The sequence below is a fragment of the Coregonus lavaretus genome, assembly GCF_964263955.1.
Source record: "Coregonus lavaretus genome assembly, contig: HAP1_SCAFFOLD_261, whole genome shotgun sequence".
NCBI lineage: Eukaryota > Metazoa > Chordata > Actinopteri > Salmoniformes > Salmonidae > Coregonus > Coregonus lavaretus.
The window spans coordinates 139,081-156,717 of record NW_028164878.1 but is presented as its reverse complement, the minus strand read 5'-3'; the positions used below and the strand labels follow the sequence as shown (position 1 = coordinate 156,717).

Below are 17,637 nucleotides of genomic sequence, written 5' to 3'. Positions count from 1 at the left end.
GTTAATAATGACGGTATGTGTTAGTGTGTAGGCCACTGTACCGATGGTTAATAAGGACAGTATGTGTTAGTGTGTAGGCCACTGTACCGATGGTTGATAAGGACAGTATGTCTGAGTGTGTAGGCCACTGTACCGATGGTTAATAAGGACAGTATGTGTTAGTGTGTAGGCCACTGTACCGATGGTTAATAAGGATAGTATGTGTTAGTGTGTAGGCCACTGTACCGATGGTTGATAAGGACAGTATGTCTGAGTGTGTAGGCCACTGTACCGATGGTTAATGAGGACAGTATGTGTTAGTGTGTAGGCCACTGTACCGATGGTTAATAAGGACAGTATGTCTGAGTGTGTAGGCCACTGTACCGATGGTTAATAAGGACAGTATGTGTTAGTGTGTAGGCTACTGTACCGATGGTTAATAAGGACAGTATGTCTGAGTGTGTAGGCCACTGTACCGATGGTTAATAAGGACAGTATGTCTGAGTGTGTAGGCTACTGTACCGATGGTTAATAAGGACTGTATGTCTGAGTGTGTAGGCCACTGTACCGATGGTTAATAAGGACAGTATGTGTTAGTGTGTAGGCTACTGTACCGATGGTTAATAAGGACAGTATGTCTGAGTGTGTAGGCCACTGTACCGATGGTTAATAAGGACAGTATGTGTTAGTGTGTAGGCCACTGTACCGATGGTTAATAAGGACAGTATGTCTGAGTGTGTAGGCTACTGTACCGATGGTTAATAAGGACAGTATGTCTGAGTGTGTAGGCCACTGTACCGATGGTTAATAAGGACAGTATGTGTTAGTGTGTAGGCCACTGTACCGATGGTTAATAAGGACAGTATGTCTGAGTGTGTAGGCCACTGTACCGATGGTTAATAAGGACAGTATGTGTTAGTGTGTAGGCCACTGTACCGATGGTTAATAAGGACAGTATGTCTGAGTGTGTAGGCCACTGTACCGATGGTTAATAAGGACAGTATGTCTGAGTGTGTAGGCCACTGTACCGATGGTTAATAAGGACAGTATGTGTTAGTGTGTAGGCCACTGTACCGATGGTTAATAAGGACAGTATGTCTGAGTGTGTAGGCCACTGTACCGATGGTTAATAAGGACAGTATGTCTGAGTGTGTAGGCCACTGTACCGATGGTTAATAAGGACTGTATGTCTGAGTGTGTAGGCCACTGTACCGATGGTTAATAAGGACAGTATGTGTTAGTGTGTAGGCCACTGTACCGATGGTTAATAAGGACAGTATGTCTGAGTGTGTAGGCCACTGTACCGATGGTTGATAAGGACAGTATGTCTGATTGTGTAGGCCACTGTACCGATGGTTAATAAGGACAGTATGTGTTAGTGTGTAGGCCACTGTACCGATGGTTAATAAGGACAGTATGTCTGAGTGTGTAGGCCACTGTACCGATGGTTAATAAGGACAGTATGTCTGAGTGTGTAGGCCACTGTACCGATGGTTAATAAGGACTGTATGTCTGAGTGTGTAGGCCACTGTACCGATGGTTAATAAGGACAGTATGTGTTAGTGTGTAGGCCACTGTACCGATGGTTAATAAGGACAGTATGTCTGAGTGTGTAGGCCACTGTACCGATGGTTGATAAGGACAGTATGTGTTAGTGTGTAGGCCACTGTACCGATGGTTAATAAGGACAGTATGTCTGAGTGTGTAGGCCACTGTACCGATGGTTAATAAGGACAGTATGTCTGAGTGTGTAGGCCACTGTACCGATGGTTAATAAGGACAGTATGTCTGAGTGTGTAGGCTACTGTACCGATGGTTAATAAGGACAGTATGTGTTAGTGTGTATGCCACTGTACCGATGGTTAATAAGGACAGTATGTCTGAGTGTGTAGGCTACTGTACCGATGGTTAATAAGGACAGTATGTGTTAGTGTGTAGGCCACTGTACCGATGGTTAATAAGGACAGTATGTGTTAGTGTGTAGGCCACTGTACCGATGGTTAATAAGGACAGTATGTGTTAGTGTGTAGGCCACTGTACCGATGGTTAATAAGGACAGTATGTGTTAGTGTGTAGGCCACTGTACCGATGGTTAATAAGGACAGTATGTCTGAGTGTGTAGGCTACTGTACCGATGGTTAATAAGGACAGTATGTGTTAGTGTGTAGGCCACTGTACCGATGGTTGATAAGGACAGTATGTGTTAGTGTGTAGGCTACTGTACCGATGGTTAATAAGGACAGTATGTCTGAGTGTGTAGGCCACTGTACCGATGGTTAATAAGGACAGTATGTGTTAGTGTGTAGGCCACTGTACCGATGGTTAATAAGGACAGTATGTGTTAGTGTGTAGGCCACTGTACCGATGGTTAATAAGGACAGTATGTCTGAGTGTGTAGGCCACTGTACCGATGGTTAATAAGGACAGTATGTGTTAGTGTGTAGGCCACTGTACCGATGGTTGATAAGGACAGTATGTCTGAGTGTGTAGGCCACTGTACCGATGGTTAATAAGGACAGTATGTGTTAGTGTGTAGGCCACTGTACCGATGGTTAATAAGGACTGTATGTGTTAGTGTGTAGGCCACTGTACCGATGGTTGATAAGGACAGTATGTGTTAGTGTGTAGGCTACTGTACCGATGGCGTGTCTCTCATAATGGTTGGCCAGTTCTCTCATCTCCTCTGCCTCATCCTCCTCTTCCTCAGCCAGCTTCTTCAGGATCTTACTAGCAGCCAGAGCTGCTGACATACAGTCCCGGCACTGCACACAACAAACACACATGTTCAGAGTAAAAACGTGTTTTATCCTCATCATATCTTCTTATTTACTCTGTTTCAAGCTTTAACTGCATAATGAATACTTTGGGATAACTAGAGAACTACACCAGTCAGTCAGTTCCATAGATAGACTGTCCTGCACTGGTACGTCACCCACTCTACCTGCTCCCAGGCGATCTCAGCCAGCTCTTTCTTGTTCTGCAGGATGGCCCAGAGGAAGAGGTCTCCGCCTGGGTCTCTGAGGGTCTCCCCTCCCCTGTCTGAAACTCTCCCTGCTGCTAAGTTTGGGCCTGGCGAGGCCTGGAGCTCCAGCTGCTCTTTGGGTGGCAGCTAGCACAGAACAGATAGGTAGTTTAGTAGGAAGCTATCACAGAACAGATAGGTAGGTCAGTAGGAAGCTAGCACAGAACAGATAGGTAGGTCAGTAGGAAGCTAGCACAGAACAGATAGGTAGGTCAGTAGGAAGCTAGCACAGAACAGATAGGTAGGTCAGTAGGAAGCTAGCACAGAACAGATAGGTAGGTCAGTAGGAAGCTAGCACAGAACAGATAGGTAGGTCAGTAGGAAGCTAGCACAGAACAGATAGGTAGGTCAGTGGGAAGCTATCACAGAACAGATAGGTAGGTCAGTAGGAAGCTAGCACAGAACAGATAGGTAGGTCAGTAGGAAGCTAGCACAGAACAGATAGGTAGGTCAGTAGGAAGCTAGCACAGAACAGATAGGTAGGTCAGTAGGAAGCTAGCACAGAACAGATAGGTGGGTCAGTAGGAAGCTAGCACAGAACAGATAGGTAGGTCAGTAGGAAGCTAGCACAGAACAGATAGGTAGGTCAGTAGGAAGCTAGCACAGAACAGATAGGTAGGTCAGTAGGAAGCTAGCACAGAACAGATAGGTAGGTCAGTAGGAAGCTATCACAGAACAGATAGGTAGGTCAGTAGGAAGCTAGCACAGAACAGATAGGTAGGTCAGTAGGAAGCTAGCACAGAACAGATAGGTAGGTCAGTAGGAAGCTAGCACAGAACAGATAGGTGGGTCAGTAGGAAGCTAGCACAGAACAGATAGGTAGGTCAGTAGGAAGCTAGCACAGAACAGATAGGTAGGTCAGTAGGAAGATAGCACAGAACAGATAGGTAGGTCAGTAGGAAGCTAGCACAGAACAGATAGGTAGGTCAGTAGGAAGCTAGCAAAGAACAGATAGGTGGGTCAGTAGGAAGCTAGCACAGAACAGATAGGTAGGTCAGTAGGAAGCTAGCACAGAACAGATAGGTGGGTCAGTATGAAGCTATCACAGAACAGATAGGTAGGTCAGTAGGAAGCTAGCACAGAACAGATAGGTAGGTCAGTAGGAAGCTAAAACAGAAGAGATAGGTGGGTCAGTAGGAAGCTATCACAGAACAGATAGGTAGGTCAGTAGGAAGCTAGCACAGAACAGATAGGTAGGTCAGTAGGAAGCTAGCACAGAACAGTTAGGTAGGTCAGTAGGAAGCTAAAACAGAACAGATAGGTAGGTCAGTAGGAAGCTAAAACAGAACAGATAGGTGGGTCAGTAGGAAGCTAAAACAGAACAGATAGGCGGGTCAGTAGGAAGCTAAAACAGAACAGATAGGTAGGTCAGTAACATACTCATGGCTCTCTCCAGATAAACTGTTCCCGTCCATACATCCAGCTAGGTTCTCTGTACATCGCACGGACAGGAAGAAAGAACCCCCCCGGGAAGAAGAACGGTGGAGTCTTTCATGATTTACTACTCATGGTGTGATTGTCATAACGTACAGGAACTCAAGTCCTTTAGTTGACCCAACCTGGAATACCTCACAATAAACCCTGTTTGATAATATCAAGTCTTGTAATACTTTTGCCATTCTATTACTTATAAGCTTTGTTATTATTTTATTGTTGTCACAGTTTATTGAACTTATGATTCTATAATCAATAGGGGACTTTCCAGATTTTCCTGGTTTTAATATAACTGAAATAACTATTTGATACATGTGACTGGGAAGTACTGCATTAAGTGACGTGTGAGTTGTAATTTGTGTAAATAGTACTTTGTCCCCAAATATTGAATATAATTATATGGGAAAGCCATCCATTCCTGGTGCTTTTCTCCACGCGAACGTTTTTAATATTTATTATTTGGGTGATCTCTGTTTTTAGTGATTCTTTTTTGTCTGCTGATAGCTGCTTCAGGGTTGTTGAGTCTAAGAAGGCTGTGGGATCAGGCCAACTGTTGTTTAATTATTGCCTAGTTAAATAAAGGTGAAATAAAATAAAACATATTTTTTTTAATCAGATTTATGTACATTTTCATAGAAGCTTTTAATATTGTCATTAATGACATTGTTATTTCTAATTACCGCATTTACAGTGGGGAAAAAAGTATTTAGTCAGCCACCAATTGTGCAAGTTCTCCCACTTAAAAAGATGAGAGAGGCCTGTAATTTTCATCATGGGTACACGTCAACTATGACAGACAAAATGAGATTTTTTCTCTCCAGAAAATCACATTGTAGGATTTTTAATTAATTAATTTGCAAATTATGGTGGAAAATAAGTCTTTGGTCAATAACAAAAGTTTCTCAATACTTTGTTATATACCCTTTGTTGGCAATGACACAGGTCAAACGTTTTCTGTAAGTCTTCACAAGGTTTTCACACACTGTTGCTGGTATTTTGGCCCATTCCTCCATGCAGATCTCCTCTAGAGCAGTGATGTTTTGGGGCTGTCGCTGGGCAACACAGACTTTCAACTCCCTCCAAAGATTTTCTATGGGGTTGAGATCTGGAGACTGGCTAGGCCACTCCAGGACCTTGAAATGCTTCTTACGAAGCCACTCCTTCGTTGCCCGGGCGGTGTGTTTGGGATCATTGTCATGGTGAAAGACCCAGCCACGTTTCATCTTCAATGCCCTTGCTGATGGAAGGAGGTTTTCACTCAAAATCTCACAATATATGGCCCCATTCATTCTTTCCTTTACACGGATCAGTCGTCCTGGTCCCTTTGCAAAAAAACAGCCCCAAAGCATGATGTTTCCACCCCTATGCTTCACAGTAGGTATGGTGTTCTTTGGATGCAACTCAGCATTCTTTGTCCTCCAAACACAACGAGTTGAGTTTTTACCCAAAAGTTATATTTTGGTTTCATCTGACCATATGACATTCTCCCAATCCTCTTCTAGATCATCCAAATGCACTCTAGCAAACTTCAGACGGGCCTGGACATGTACTGGCTTAAGCAGGGGGACACGTCTGGCACTGCAGGATTTGAGTCCCTGGCGGTGTAGTGTGTTACTGATGGTAGGCTTTGTTACTTTGGTCCCAGCTCTCTGCAGGTCATTCACTAGGTCCCCCCGTGTGGTTCTGGGATTTTTGCTCACCGTTCTTGTGATCATTTTGACCCCACGGGGTGAGATCTTGCGTGGAGCCCCAGATCGAGGGAGATTATCAGTGGTCTTGTATGTCTTCCATTTCCTAATAATTGCTCCCACAGTTGATTTCTTCAAACCAAGCTGCTTACCTATTGCAGATTCAGTCTCCCCAGCCTGGTGCAGGTCTACAATTTTGTTTCTGGTGTCCTTTGACAGCTCTTTGGTCTTGGCCATAGTGGAGTTTGGAGTGTGACTGTTTGAGGTTGTGGACAGGTGTCTTTTATACTGATAACAAGTTCAAACAGGTGCCATTAATACAGGTAACGAGTGGAGGACAAAGGAGCCTCTTAAAGAAGAAGTTACTGGTCTTGCTTGTTTGTAGGTGACCAAATACTTATTTTCCACCATAATTTGCAAATAAATTCATAAAAAATCCTACAATGTGATTTTCTGGAAAAAAAATTCTCAATTTGTCTGTCATAGTTGACGTGTACCTATGATGAAAATTACAGGCCTCTCTCATCTTTTTAAGTGGGAGAACTTGCACAATTGGTGGCTGACTAAATACTTTTTTTCCCCACTGTATATCTTTATCTTTAAAATTATAACTGCTTTAGCAAGTATTCATTTTGTGAGGGTTGCGAGATATTTACCAGGTTTATTTTTCATTAAGTAATATGCTTTATTTGAGTTTAACCTGTAATTGGTGGCTCTCTTCAAATGTAAAAGTTCGTATTCCTGCTTAAGTTCAGACAGTTCATTTTCTTCTTGACCTTTATGGGCTTTTTCTAAGATAGTAATTTATTTTTATTTAATTTTTATTTGTAAATCAGATTTAGCTTTTGCCGAGTATGAGATGCCCCTAATGTACGCCTTAAAGTCATGCCATATTATATCTGGGGTCGGCTTTTCTCTGTCCTCTATGTCTACATTTGTAATGGTAAAGGTTTGTATTTTTTTATTTATGTATTTCATACACTTTGGGTCCAGATGATGCGCTCTGTTAATTCTCCAAACTCTGTCACTAAGTGGTCCTCTGTAGCTCAGCTGGTAGAGCACGGCGCTTGTAACGCCAAGGTAGTGGGTTCGAACCCCGGGACCACCCATACACAAAAATGTATGCACGCATGACTGTAAGTCGCTTTGGATAAAAGTGTCTGCTAAGTGGCATATTATAAGTGTACATTTATAGGTGTAATTAAGCATGATAACAGAGAATGATCCGATATCAATATATCATTAATTTTTTTATCCAGTAAATTGTGAGTGCATTTTTGGAAATAAAAATGTAGTCAATTCTTGAATAGCTTTTCTTACTTCGAGAAAAAAAGGAGTAGTCTTTTGTAGCTGGGAGTAGTAATCTCCAGGTGTCCTGTAAATTATTTGCAGAAATTACATTTCTCAGCCTCTTTGGAGGCTCCCTAAATATGCTTATTACTGCGTCTGTCAATCTTATCGAATGTATGATTTAGGTCACCTGCTAAACTAATAGTTCCTGTCTGGGTTTGATCTAATATAGCTTGAATTCTATCTAAAAACACCAGATTTGCCCCTGGTGGGATATTAACTGAAATCAATGTGTATTTTTCACCATGTAAGGTACAATTTAATATTAGAAAACAGCCTTCTGGGTCCATGTGCTGGGATACAGGGGAGAAAAGGGTGTATTCTTATTTATCAGGATGCCTGCACCTCTGCTGTTTCTACACTAGGTGGCAGCATAGGCCTCTCCAACCCAGCTCATCTTTAAATATCACATTTTTTTAAATTGCCAAAAAAAAACACAACCGCTGACAATCTCTTTAAGTGTTCGAGTACCTTATGCTTTTATTTCTTTTTTTATGGTGCCCGTGCACATTCCATGTGATAAGTTGGATTTTGATGGTCTTTACCTGTATAGAATCAAAGTTAACCTTATCTGTTCCGTCTATCATTGAAGAACCAAATAAAACTTTTTAGCAGACATGACATAGAATGGGAGGATCATAGTATGAATACATAGTTATTGTATACATTACATATATAGAGTTTGTGGGCATGTAGACTGAGCAGACGTTTAAGCGTGTTAACCCTCGCAAGGCTGCCGGCCCAGACGACATCCCTAGCCACGTCCTCAGAGCATGCGCAGACCAGCTGGTTGGAGTGTTTACGGACATATTCAATCTCTCCCATCCCAGTCTGTCGTCCCCACTTGTTTCAAGATGGCCACCATTTTTCATATACCCAAGAAAGCTAAGGTAACTGAACTAAATGACTATCGCCCCGTAGCACTCACTTCTGTCATCATGAAGTGCTTTGAGAGACTAGTCAAGGATCATATCACCTCCACCTTACTCGGCACCCTAGACCCACTGCAATTTGCATACCGACCCAATAGATCCACGGGTGACCCAATCGCCATCGCACTGCCCACTGCCCTTTCCCACCTGGACAAGAGCAATACCTACACTAACAGTCAAAAGTTTGGACACACCTCATTACAGTTTTTTTTATTTGTAATATTATTTTTTCAACAGGACAATGACCCAGCACACCTCCAGGCTGTGTAAGGGCTATTTTACGAAGAAGGAGAGTGATGGAGTGCTGCATCAGATGACCTGACCTCCACAATCCCCAATTGAGATGGTTTGGGATGAGTCGGACCGCAGAGTGAAGGAAAAGCAGCCAACAAGTGCTCAGCACATGTGGGAACTCCTTCAAGACTGTTGGAAAAGCATTCCAGGTGAAGCTGGTTGAGAGAATGCCAAGCGTGTGCAAAGCTGTCATCAAGGCAAAGGGTGGCTATTTGAAGAATCTCAAAATATAAAATAGATTTTGATTTGTTTAACACCTTTTTGGTTACTACATGATTCCATATGTGTTATTTCATAGTTTTGATGTCTTCACTATTATTCTACAATGTAGAAAATAGTAAAAATAAAGAAAACCCCTTGAATGAGTAGGTGTGTCCAAACTTTTGACTGGTACTGTATGTAATAATGCTGTTCATTGACTACAGCTCAGCATTCAACACCATAGTGCCCCCCAAGCTCGTCACTAAGCTCAGGGCCCTGGGTCTGAACCCCGCCCTGTGCAACTGGGTCCTGGACTTCCTGACGGGCCGCCCCCAGGTGGTGAAGGTAGGCAACAACACCTCCGCTATGCTGATCCTCAAAACTGGGGCACCACAAGGGTGTGTGCTCAGCCCCCTCCTGTACTCCCTGTTCACCCATGACTGCGTGGCCAAGCACGTCTCCAACTCAATCATCAAGTTTGCCGATGACACAACAGTGGTAGGCCTGATTACCAACAATGACGAGACAGCCTACAGGGAGGAGGTGAGGGCTCTGGCAGAGTGGTGCCAGGAAAATAACCTCTCCCTCCACCTCAATAAACGAAAGGAGCTGATCGTGGACTTCAGGAGACAGCAGAGGGAGCACGTTCCCATCCAGAAGACATCCAGACATTACAGGTGCATCAAAGCTGGGACCGAGAGACTGAAAAACAGCTTCTAGCTCAAGGCCATCATATAGTTAAAGAGTTACCACTAGTTGGCCTCCGCCCAGTAACCTGCCCTGAACTTAGTCACTGTCACTGGCCGGCTACCACCCAATTACTCAACCCTGCACCTTAGAGGCTGCTGCCCTATGTACATAGTCATTAAACACTGGTCACTTTAATAATGTTTACTTACTGTTTTACCCATTTCATATGTATATAGTGTATTCTAGTCAAGTCCATCCTATTTAACTATTGCTGTACCTATACTATTCTATCCTACGTATTCTACAGATATACTACATATTCTATCCACATACTGTCTATAATGTCTATACATCCCATCATATATATATATATATATATACAGTACCAGTCAAAAGTTTGGACACACCTACTCATTCAAGGGTTTTTCTTTATTTTTACTATTTTCTACATTGTAGAATAATAGTGAAGACATCAAAACGATGAAATAACACATATGGAATCATGTAGTAACCAAAAAAGTGTTAAACAAATCAAAATATATTTGAGATTTGAGATTCTTCAAAGTAGCCACCCTTTGCCTTGATGACAGCTTTGCACACTCTTGGCGTTCTCTCAACCAGCTTCATGAGGAATGCTTTTCCAACAGTCTTGAAGGAGTTCCCACATGTGCTGAGCACTTGTTGGCTGCTTTTCCTTCACTCTGCGGTCCAACTCATCCCAAACCATCTCAATTTGGTTGAGGTCGGGTGATTGTGGAGGCCAGGTCATCTGATGCAGCACTCCATCACTCTCCTTCTTGGTCAAATAGCCCTTACAAAGCCTGGAGGTGTGTTTTGGGTCATTGTCCTGTTGAAAAACAAATGATAGTCCCACTAAGCGCAAACCAGATGGGATGGCGTATCGCTGCAGAATGCTGTGGTAGCCATGCTGGTTAAGTGTGCCTTGAATTCTAAATAAATCACTGACAGTGTCACCAGCAAAGCACCCCCACACCATCACACCTCCTCCTCCATGCTTCACGGTGGGAACCACACATGCAGAGATCATCCGTTCACCTACTCTGCGTCTCACAAAGACACAGCGGTTGGAACCAAAACTCTCAAATTTGGACTCATCAGACCAAAGGACAGATTTCCACCAGTCTAATTGCTCGTGTTTCTTAGCGCAAGCAAGTCTCTTCTTCTTATTGGTGTCCTTTAGTAGTGGTTTCTTTTCAGCAATTCGACCATGACGGCCTGATTCACACAGTCTCCTCTGAACAGTTGATGTTGAGATGTGTCTGTTACTTGAACTCTGTGAAGCATTTATTTGGGCTGCAATCTGAGGTGCAGTTAACTCTAATGAATTTATCCTCTGCAGCAGAGGTAACTCTGGGTCTTCCTTTCCTGTGGTGGTCCTCATCATAGCGCTTGATGGTTTTTGCATTTGAAGAAACTTTAAAAGTTCTTGAAATGTTCCATATTGACTGACCTTCATGTCTTAAAGTAATGATGGACTCGTTTCTCTTTGCTTATTTGAGCTTTTCTTGCCATAATATGGACTTGGTCTTTTACCAAATAGGGCTATCTTCTGTATACCCCCCTACCTTGTCACAACACATCTGATTGGCTCAAACGCATTAAGAAGGAAAGAAATTCCACAAATTAACTTTTAAGAAGGCACACTTGTTAATTGAAATGCATTCCAGGTGACTACCTCATGAAGCAGGTTGAGAGAATGCCAAAAGTGTACAAAGCTGTCATCAAGGCAAAGGGTGGCTATTTGAAGAATCTCAAATATAAAATATATTTTGATTTGTTTAACACTTTTTTGGATACTACATGATTCCATATGTGTTATTTCATAGTTTTGATGTCTTCACTATTATTCTACAATGTAGAAAATAGTAAAAATAAAGAAAAACCCTAGAATGAGTAGGTGTGTCCAAACTTTTAACTGGTACTGTATATATACACTCTGGACTCCGACATTGCTCGTCCTAATTTTTCTATATTTCGTAATTCCATTCTTTTACTTTTTAGATTTGCGTGTATTGTTTTGTATTGATTAGATACTACTGCACTGTTGGAGCTAGGAATACAAGCATTCCAGATCACCCGCAATAACATCTGCTAAATATGTGTATGTGACCAATTTAATTTGATTTTGATTTGATTTGATTAAGTGGACAGCTACACAAACCAGACATATAGTATATATATAGTATATCTAGCTGGCAGCTACACCAGACATCTAAATAACTGGCCACGATATTATGACACCACACCAGATCCAATGATTCTGTGACCATGGCGATGCTGTCTGATACGGTCTGATACTCACTGTGACAGCTACATCCTCCTTGGGGTACCTGGTGGAGTGCAGGCCAGGCGGGGGGTAGAGGGGCTGGGTGAAACTGCCCAGTAAGTGGTGTATTTCATCCGAGACGTGACTGAGAGAGATGATCCTCCCTGCAGCGCCTCGAGGACTCAGGGTCTGACTCCGTCGACTCTTCTCGGTCTGGACGCGCTTGGCCAGGCGGCGCAGGAAGAAGCAGGAAGTGGGAAGCTGGGTGTAGAGGTCACACAGAGTGGTCTGGTCCCCCAGGAATTGTCTCAGACACACTCCGTTCTCCAGGAGCAGCCGGACAAACTGGGGCTTGTGGCCCAGCAGGGCTGAGAACATGGCCTGGTGCAGGTCACTGGACTGGAAAGGAGGAGAGGGATTTCTTCAATAATACTGTGATCTTGGAATTACCTTTAAAATATGAATTCTGTCTATAGCTAGGTTTCCATCCAACTGGCAACACATTTTCATGCGAATATTCTAAAATCCGAATAAAGAAAATATGCGCAGTGTGTTTCCATCAAACGGAGTTGTTGCAGATAAAAGTCAGTGAGTGATGACAGTGCACACAAAATGTACTTTTTCGCTGAAGTTTTCATGTACCAAATAAAAATCTAAAGTTCAATGTGTTTCCATCGCATTTTTAAATCTACCAATAGTTTTGTCGCAAAACTGTTCTGTAGCTTAATAGCATGAACTGCATGGTTTCCCGAGTCATAGTGGGAGGACCACACAACATATCATCGCATGACTCCAAGTTTACTTCAATATGATGGTTATTATATCAATATTTGCTCATAAAGGCTTTTCCACCGCCATTTCTCACATTATTAATTTTACTGACACAAAAAGATCCCAACATGTCGAATGAACAAATTATCTGTCGTCATTTATGAAATTGTACCGAAACGTCCTATTTCCATCACAGCTGTCGTGATTTTTTTTTTATACAGTATGACTTTACTCGCATAAAATGATTTTTTTATTTTGATCAAATTATACCCCATTTTCGTGGTATCCAATTGTGTAGTTATCCAATTGTGGTAGGCCTGATTACCAACAATGACGAGACAGCCTACAGGGAGGAGGTGAGAGCCCTGGCGGAGTAGTGCCAAAGGGCTTGGAAGAGCCTCACTGCTTCTTTTACACACTGCTCTGCCCGAAAGTCGGCCGAAGCAATGTGTTGGAGGGGACACCGTACAACTCACTACCCTAGCCAGCTTGCAGGCGCCCGGTCTGCCATTAGGATTCAATAGAGCGTCATGAGTCAAGGAATCCCCCACCGGCCCTACCTTCCACTGGCTATCCTCAGTGAAGATGTCAGTCTTAGCGATGTCCACTCTGTTCCAGGCTACAGCTAGCTCCAGCTGTCTCTCCCAGCTCTCCCTCCCTACAGACTCACTGCTCCTGTTGGCTGGGAGGGGAGGGGTTAGGGTTAGAGAGAGGGTTAGGGTTAGAGAGAGGGTTAGGGTTAGAGAGAGGGTTAGGGTTAGAGAGAGGGTTAGAGAGAGGGTTAGGGTTAGAGAGAGGGTTAGAGAGAGGGTTAGGGTTAGAGGGTTAGGGTTAGGGTTAGGGTTAGGGTTAGAGAGAGGGTTAGGGTTAGAGAGAGGGTTAGGGTTAGGGTTAGGGTTAGAGAGAGGGTTAGGGTTAGGGTTAGGGTTAGAGAGAGGGTTAGGGTTAGGGTTAGGGTTAGAGAGAGGGTTAGGGTTAGAGAGAGGGTTAGGGTTAGAGAGAGGGTTAGGGTTAGGGTTAGAGAGAGGGTTAGGGTTAGAGAGAGGGTTAGGGTTAGAGAGAGGGTTAGGGTTAGAGAGAGGGTTAGGGTTAGAGAGAGGGTTAGGGTTAGAGAGAGGGTTAGGGTTAGAGAGAGGGTTAGGGTTAGGGTTAGAGAGAGGGTTAGGGTTAGAGAGAGGGTTAGGGTTAGGGTTAGGGTTAGGGTTAGGGTTAGAGAGAGGGTTAGGGTTAGAGAGAGGGTTAGGGTTAGAGAGAGGGTTAGGGTTAGAGAGAGGGTTAGAGAGAGGGTTAGGGTTAGAGAGAGGGTTAGAGAGAGGGTTAGGGTTAGAGGGTTAGGGTTAGGGTTAGGGTTAGGGTTAGAGAGAGGGTTAGGGTTAGAGAGAGGGTTAGGGTTAGGGTTAGGGTTAGAGAGAGGGTTAGGGTTAGGGTTAGGGTTAGAGAGAGGGTTAGGGTTAGGGTTAGGGTTAGAGAGAGGGTTAGGGTTAGAGAGAGGGTTAGGGTTAGAGAGAGGGTTAGGGTTAGGGTTAGAGAGAGGGTTAGGGTTAGAGAGAGGGTTAGGGTTAGAGAGAGGGTTAGGGTTAGAGAGAGGGTTAGGGTTAGAGAGAGGGTTAGGGTTAGAGAGAGGGTTAGGGTTAGAGAGAGGGTTAGGGTTAGGGTTAGAGAGAGGGTTAGGGTTAGAGAGAGGGTTAGGGTTAGGGTTAGGGTTAGGGTTAGGGTTAGAGAGAGGGTTAGGGTTAGAGAGAGGGTTAGGGTTAGAGAGAGGGTTAGGGTTAGAGAGAGGGTTAGGGTTAGGGTTAGAGAGAGGGTTAGGGTTAGAGAGAGGGTTAGGGTTAGAGAGAGGGTTAGGGTTAGAGAGAGGGTTAGGGTTAGAGAGAGGGTTAGGGTTAGAGAGAGGGTTAGGGTTAGAGGGTTAGGGTTAGGGTTAGGGTTAGGGTTAGGGTTAGAGAGAGGGTTAGGGTTAGAGAGAGGGTTAGGGTTAGAGAGAGGGTTAGGGTTAGAGAGAGGGTTAGGGTTAGAGAGAGGGTTAGAGAGAGGGTTAGGGTTAGAGAGAGGGTTAGAGAGAGGGTTAGGGTTAGAGAGAGGGTTAGGGTTAGAGAGAGGGTTAGGGTTAGAGAGAGGGTTAGGGTTAGAGAGAGGGTTAGAGAGAGGGTTAGGGTTAGAGAGAGGGTTAGAGAGAGGGTTAGGGTTAGAGGGTTAGGGTTAGGGTTAGGGTTAGGGTTAGAGAGAGGGTTAGGGTTAGAGAGAGGGTTAGGGTTAGGGTTAGGGTTAGAGAGAGGGTTAGGGTTAGGGTTAGGGTTAGAGAGAGGGTTAGGGTTAGGGTTAGGGTTAGAGAGAGGGTTAGGGTTAGAGAGAGGGTTAGGGTTAGAGAGAGGGTTAGGGTTAGAGAGAGGGTTAGGGTTAGAGAGAGGGTTAGGGTTAGAGAGAGGGTTAGGGTTAGAGAGAGGGTTAGGGTTAGAGAGAGGGTTAGGGTTAGGGTTAGAGAGAGGGTTAGGGTTAGAGAGAGGGTTAGGGTTAGAGAGAGGGTTAGGGTTAGAGAGAGGGTTAGGGTTAGGGTTAGGGTTAGGGTTAGGGTTAGGGTTAGAGAGAGGGTTAGGGTTAGAGAGAGGGTTAGGGTTAGAGAGAGGGTTAGGGTTAGGGTTAGGGTTAGAGAGAGGGTTAGGGTTAGAGAGAGGGTTAGGGTTAGAGAGAGGGTTAGGGTTAGAGAGAGGGTTAGGGTTAGAGAGAGGGTTAGGGTTAGAGAGAGGGTTAGGGTTAGAGAGAGGGTTAGGGTTAGAGAGAGGGTTAGGGTTAGAGAGAGGGTTAGGGTTAGAGAGAGGGTTAGGGTTAGAGAGAGGGTTAGGGTTAGAGAGAGGGTTGGGGTTAGAGAGAGGGTTAGGGTTAGAGAGAGGGTTGGGGTTAGAGAGAGGGTTAGGGTTAGAGAGAGGGTTAGGGTTAGGGTTAGGGTTAGGGTTAGGGTTAGAGAGAGGGTTAGGGTTAGAGAGAGGGTTAGGGTTAGAGAGAGGGTTAGGGTTAGAGAGAGGGTTAGGGTTAGAGAGAGGGTTAGGGTTAGAGAGAGGGTTAGGGTTAGAGAGAGGGTTAGGGTTAGAGAGAGGGTTAGGGTTAGGGTTAGAGAGAGGGTTAGGGTTAGAGAGAGGGTTAGGGTTAGAGAGAGGGTTAGGGTTAGAGAGAGGGTTAGGGTTAGAGAGAGGGTTAGGGTTAGAGAGAGGGTTAGGGTTAGAGAGAGGGTTAGGGTTAGAGAGAGGGTTAGGGTTAGAGAGAGGGTTAGGGTTAGAGAGAGGGTTAGGGTTAGAGAGAGGGTTAGGGTTAGAGAGAGGGTTAGGGTTAGGGTTAGGGTTAGGGTTAGGGTTAGGGTTAGAGAGAGGGTTAGGGTTAGAGAGAGGGTTAGGGTTAGAGAGAGGGTTAGGGTTAGGGTTAGGGTTAGGGTTAGGGTTAGGGTTAGGGTTAGGGTTAGGGTTAGGGTTAGAGAGAGGGTTAGGGTTAGATTTATAGCTGTCTCTCCCAGCTCTCCCTCCCAACAGATCACTGCTCCTGTTGGCTGGGAGGGGAGGAGGAGAGAGAGGGAAACACCTGGATTAGAACTGGGGCCATGGTGTTTCCCTGAACTCTGGACCTTATAACTAAGGCAAACAGTTGCTGATCAGGTTACGTCTGCAGTTCAAAACCGATATGGAAACCATTCTTCCAAAGTGGAATTTAGAAAATGACTTACTCTGCATAATTTAGCCCTTGATGTCAGCAGTAATGCTCATGCTTATAGCTTTAAATGGGACAGCCTGCATTAGTCTGGTAACGTGACACCATGATGCATCAGAAGGTCCAGATGAGGCACTCAGATTCCTCTAGATTATGATGAATGAGACTATTTACAGAACGTCTCAGTCTGAGAGACATCCTAAACTCAATCATCAACTCCAGGAAGAGTAAAGAAGAGTCTAAGGTTTCAACATTAACGCACAGTCTGGAAATCAAGCGGACTATTCTGACGTGCTGCTTGGGTACTCACCATTAGCAGTGTTACTCTGTGAACAACCTGCTATTCTGGGAGGCCACGAGGCCTGGCTGTTACCTTTGAGCAGCGCCTGGAGAATGGCCACATCAACATCCCCATGGTTGTCTTCACCCATACGGAACACTGTCAGTAGCTGAGGCATCCTGATGATGTCCTGAATCTGGAATAAAGGACTGAAAATCAGCTACAGTATAAAGTATTCACTTCCAGTACTCAAAACAAAGGCTTGAGGTGAAATCCAGCTAACTGCTTTAACCTGCTGCACTCACGTTTTGTAGAATGTGAGCTCGCAAGATCAGGCTTGTTTAACGAGGCTATGTGTGTGTTACCTTCTTGGTCCATTCTAAGATCTTGAGCTCTGTGAAGGAGTCATACTCCGGACCAAAGAACCTCTTCATTAGCTGGTGGATGACAGACAGGGTAACCTTGGTAACAGGGAGACCAGCCACACGGGCGATGACGTCCGCCAGTCTCCCTGACCCCTCCAGGACGACACACGGGGTCCCATTCAGCATGGCACCGTAGATGGTCTGAGATGGGGGTGGGGTGATGCGTGGGAAGAGAGGTCAGGGGTCAGAAGTCACACTGCTCAAGACCATCCAGGGTTGACACAGTGCACAAGACCATCCAGGGTTGACACAGTGCACAAGACCATCCAGGGTTGACACAGTGCACAAGACCATCCAGTCAGAAAGAATACGCTGAAGAAACTAAAGGAATGATTAAACTACTGACCTGGTCCTCCATCCATCCCCACACACTGCTGATACTCACACTGAGAGTGCCTGGTCCTCCATCCAGCACTACACACACTGCTGATACTCACACTGAGAGTGCCTGGTCCTCCATCCAGCACTACACACACTGCTGATACTCACACTGAGAGTGCCTGGTCCTCCATCCAGCACTACACACACTGCTGATACTCACACTGAGAGTGCCTGGTCCTCCATCCAGCACTACACACACTGCTGATACTC

The 17,637-nt window shown here is 44.6% G+C and overlaps 1 protein-coding gene across 1 annotated transcript in view; it reads right to left on the bottom strand.

Moving 5' to 3' along the window:
• The window catches only part of trpm2 (transient receptor potential cation channel, subfamily M, member 2), a gene marked incomplete at both ends in the record, with an annotated part of 163,926 nt that overhangs the window by 80,782 nt on the left and 65,507 nt on the right, over nt 1–17,637 (bottom strand). Inside the window, 6 exons of the mRNA XM_084191567.1 lie at nt 2,618–2,741; nt 2,921–3,088; nt 11,914–12,276; nt 13,209–13,330; nt 16,715–16,817; nt 16,987–17,187. Of these exons, the coding sequence (XP_084047693.1) occupies nt 2,618–2,741; nt 2,921–3,088; nt 11,914–12,276; nt 13,209–13,330; nt 16,715–16,817; nt 16,987–17,187 (1,081 nt within the window). The remainder of the gene's footprint in view (nt 1–2,617; nt 2,742–2,920; nt 3,089–11,913; nt 12,277–13,208; nt 13,331–16,714; nt 16,818–16,986; nt 17,188–17,637) is intronic.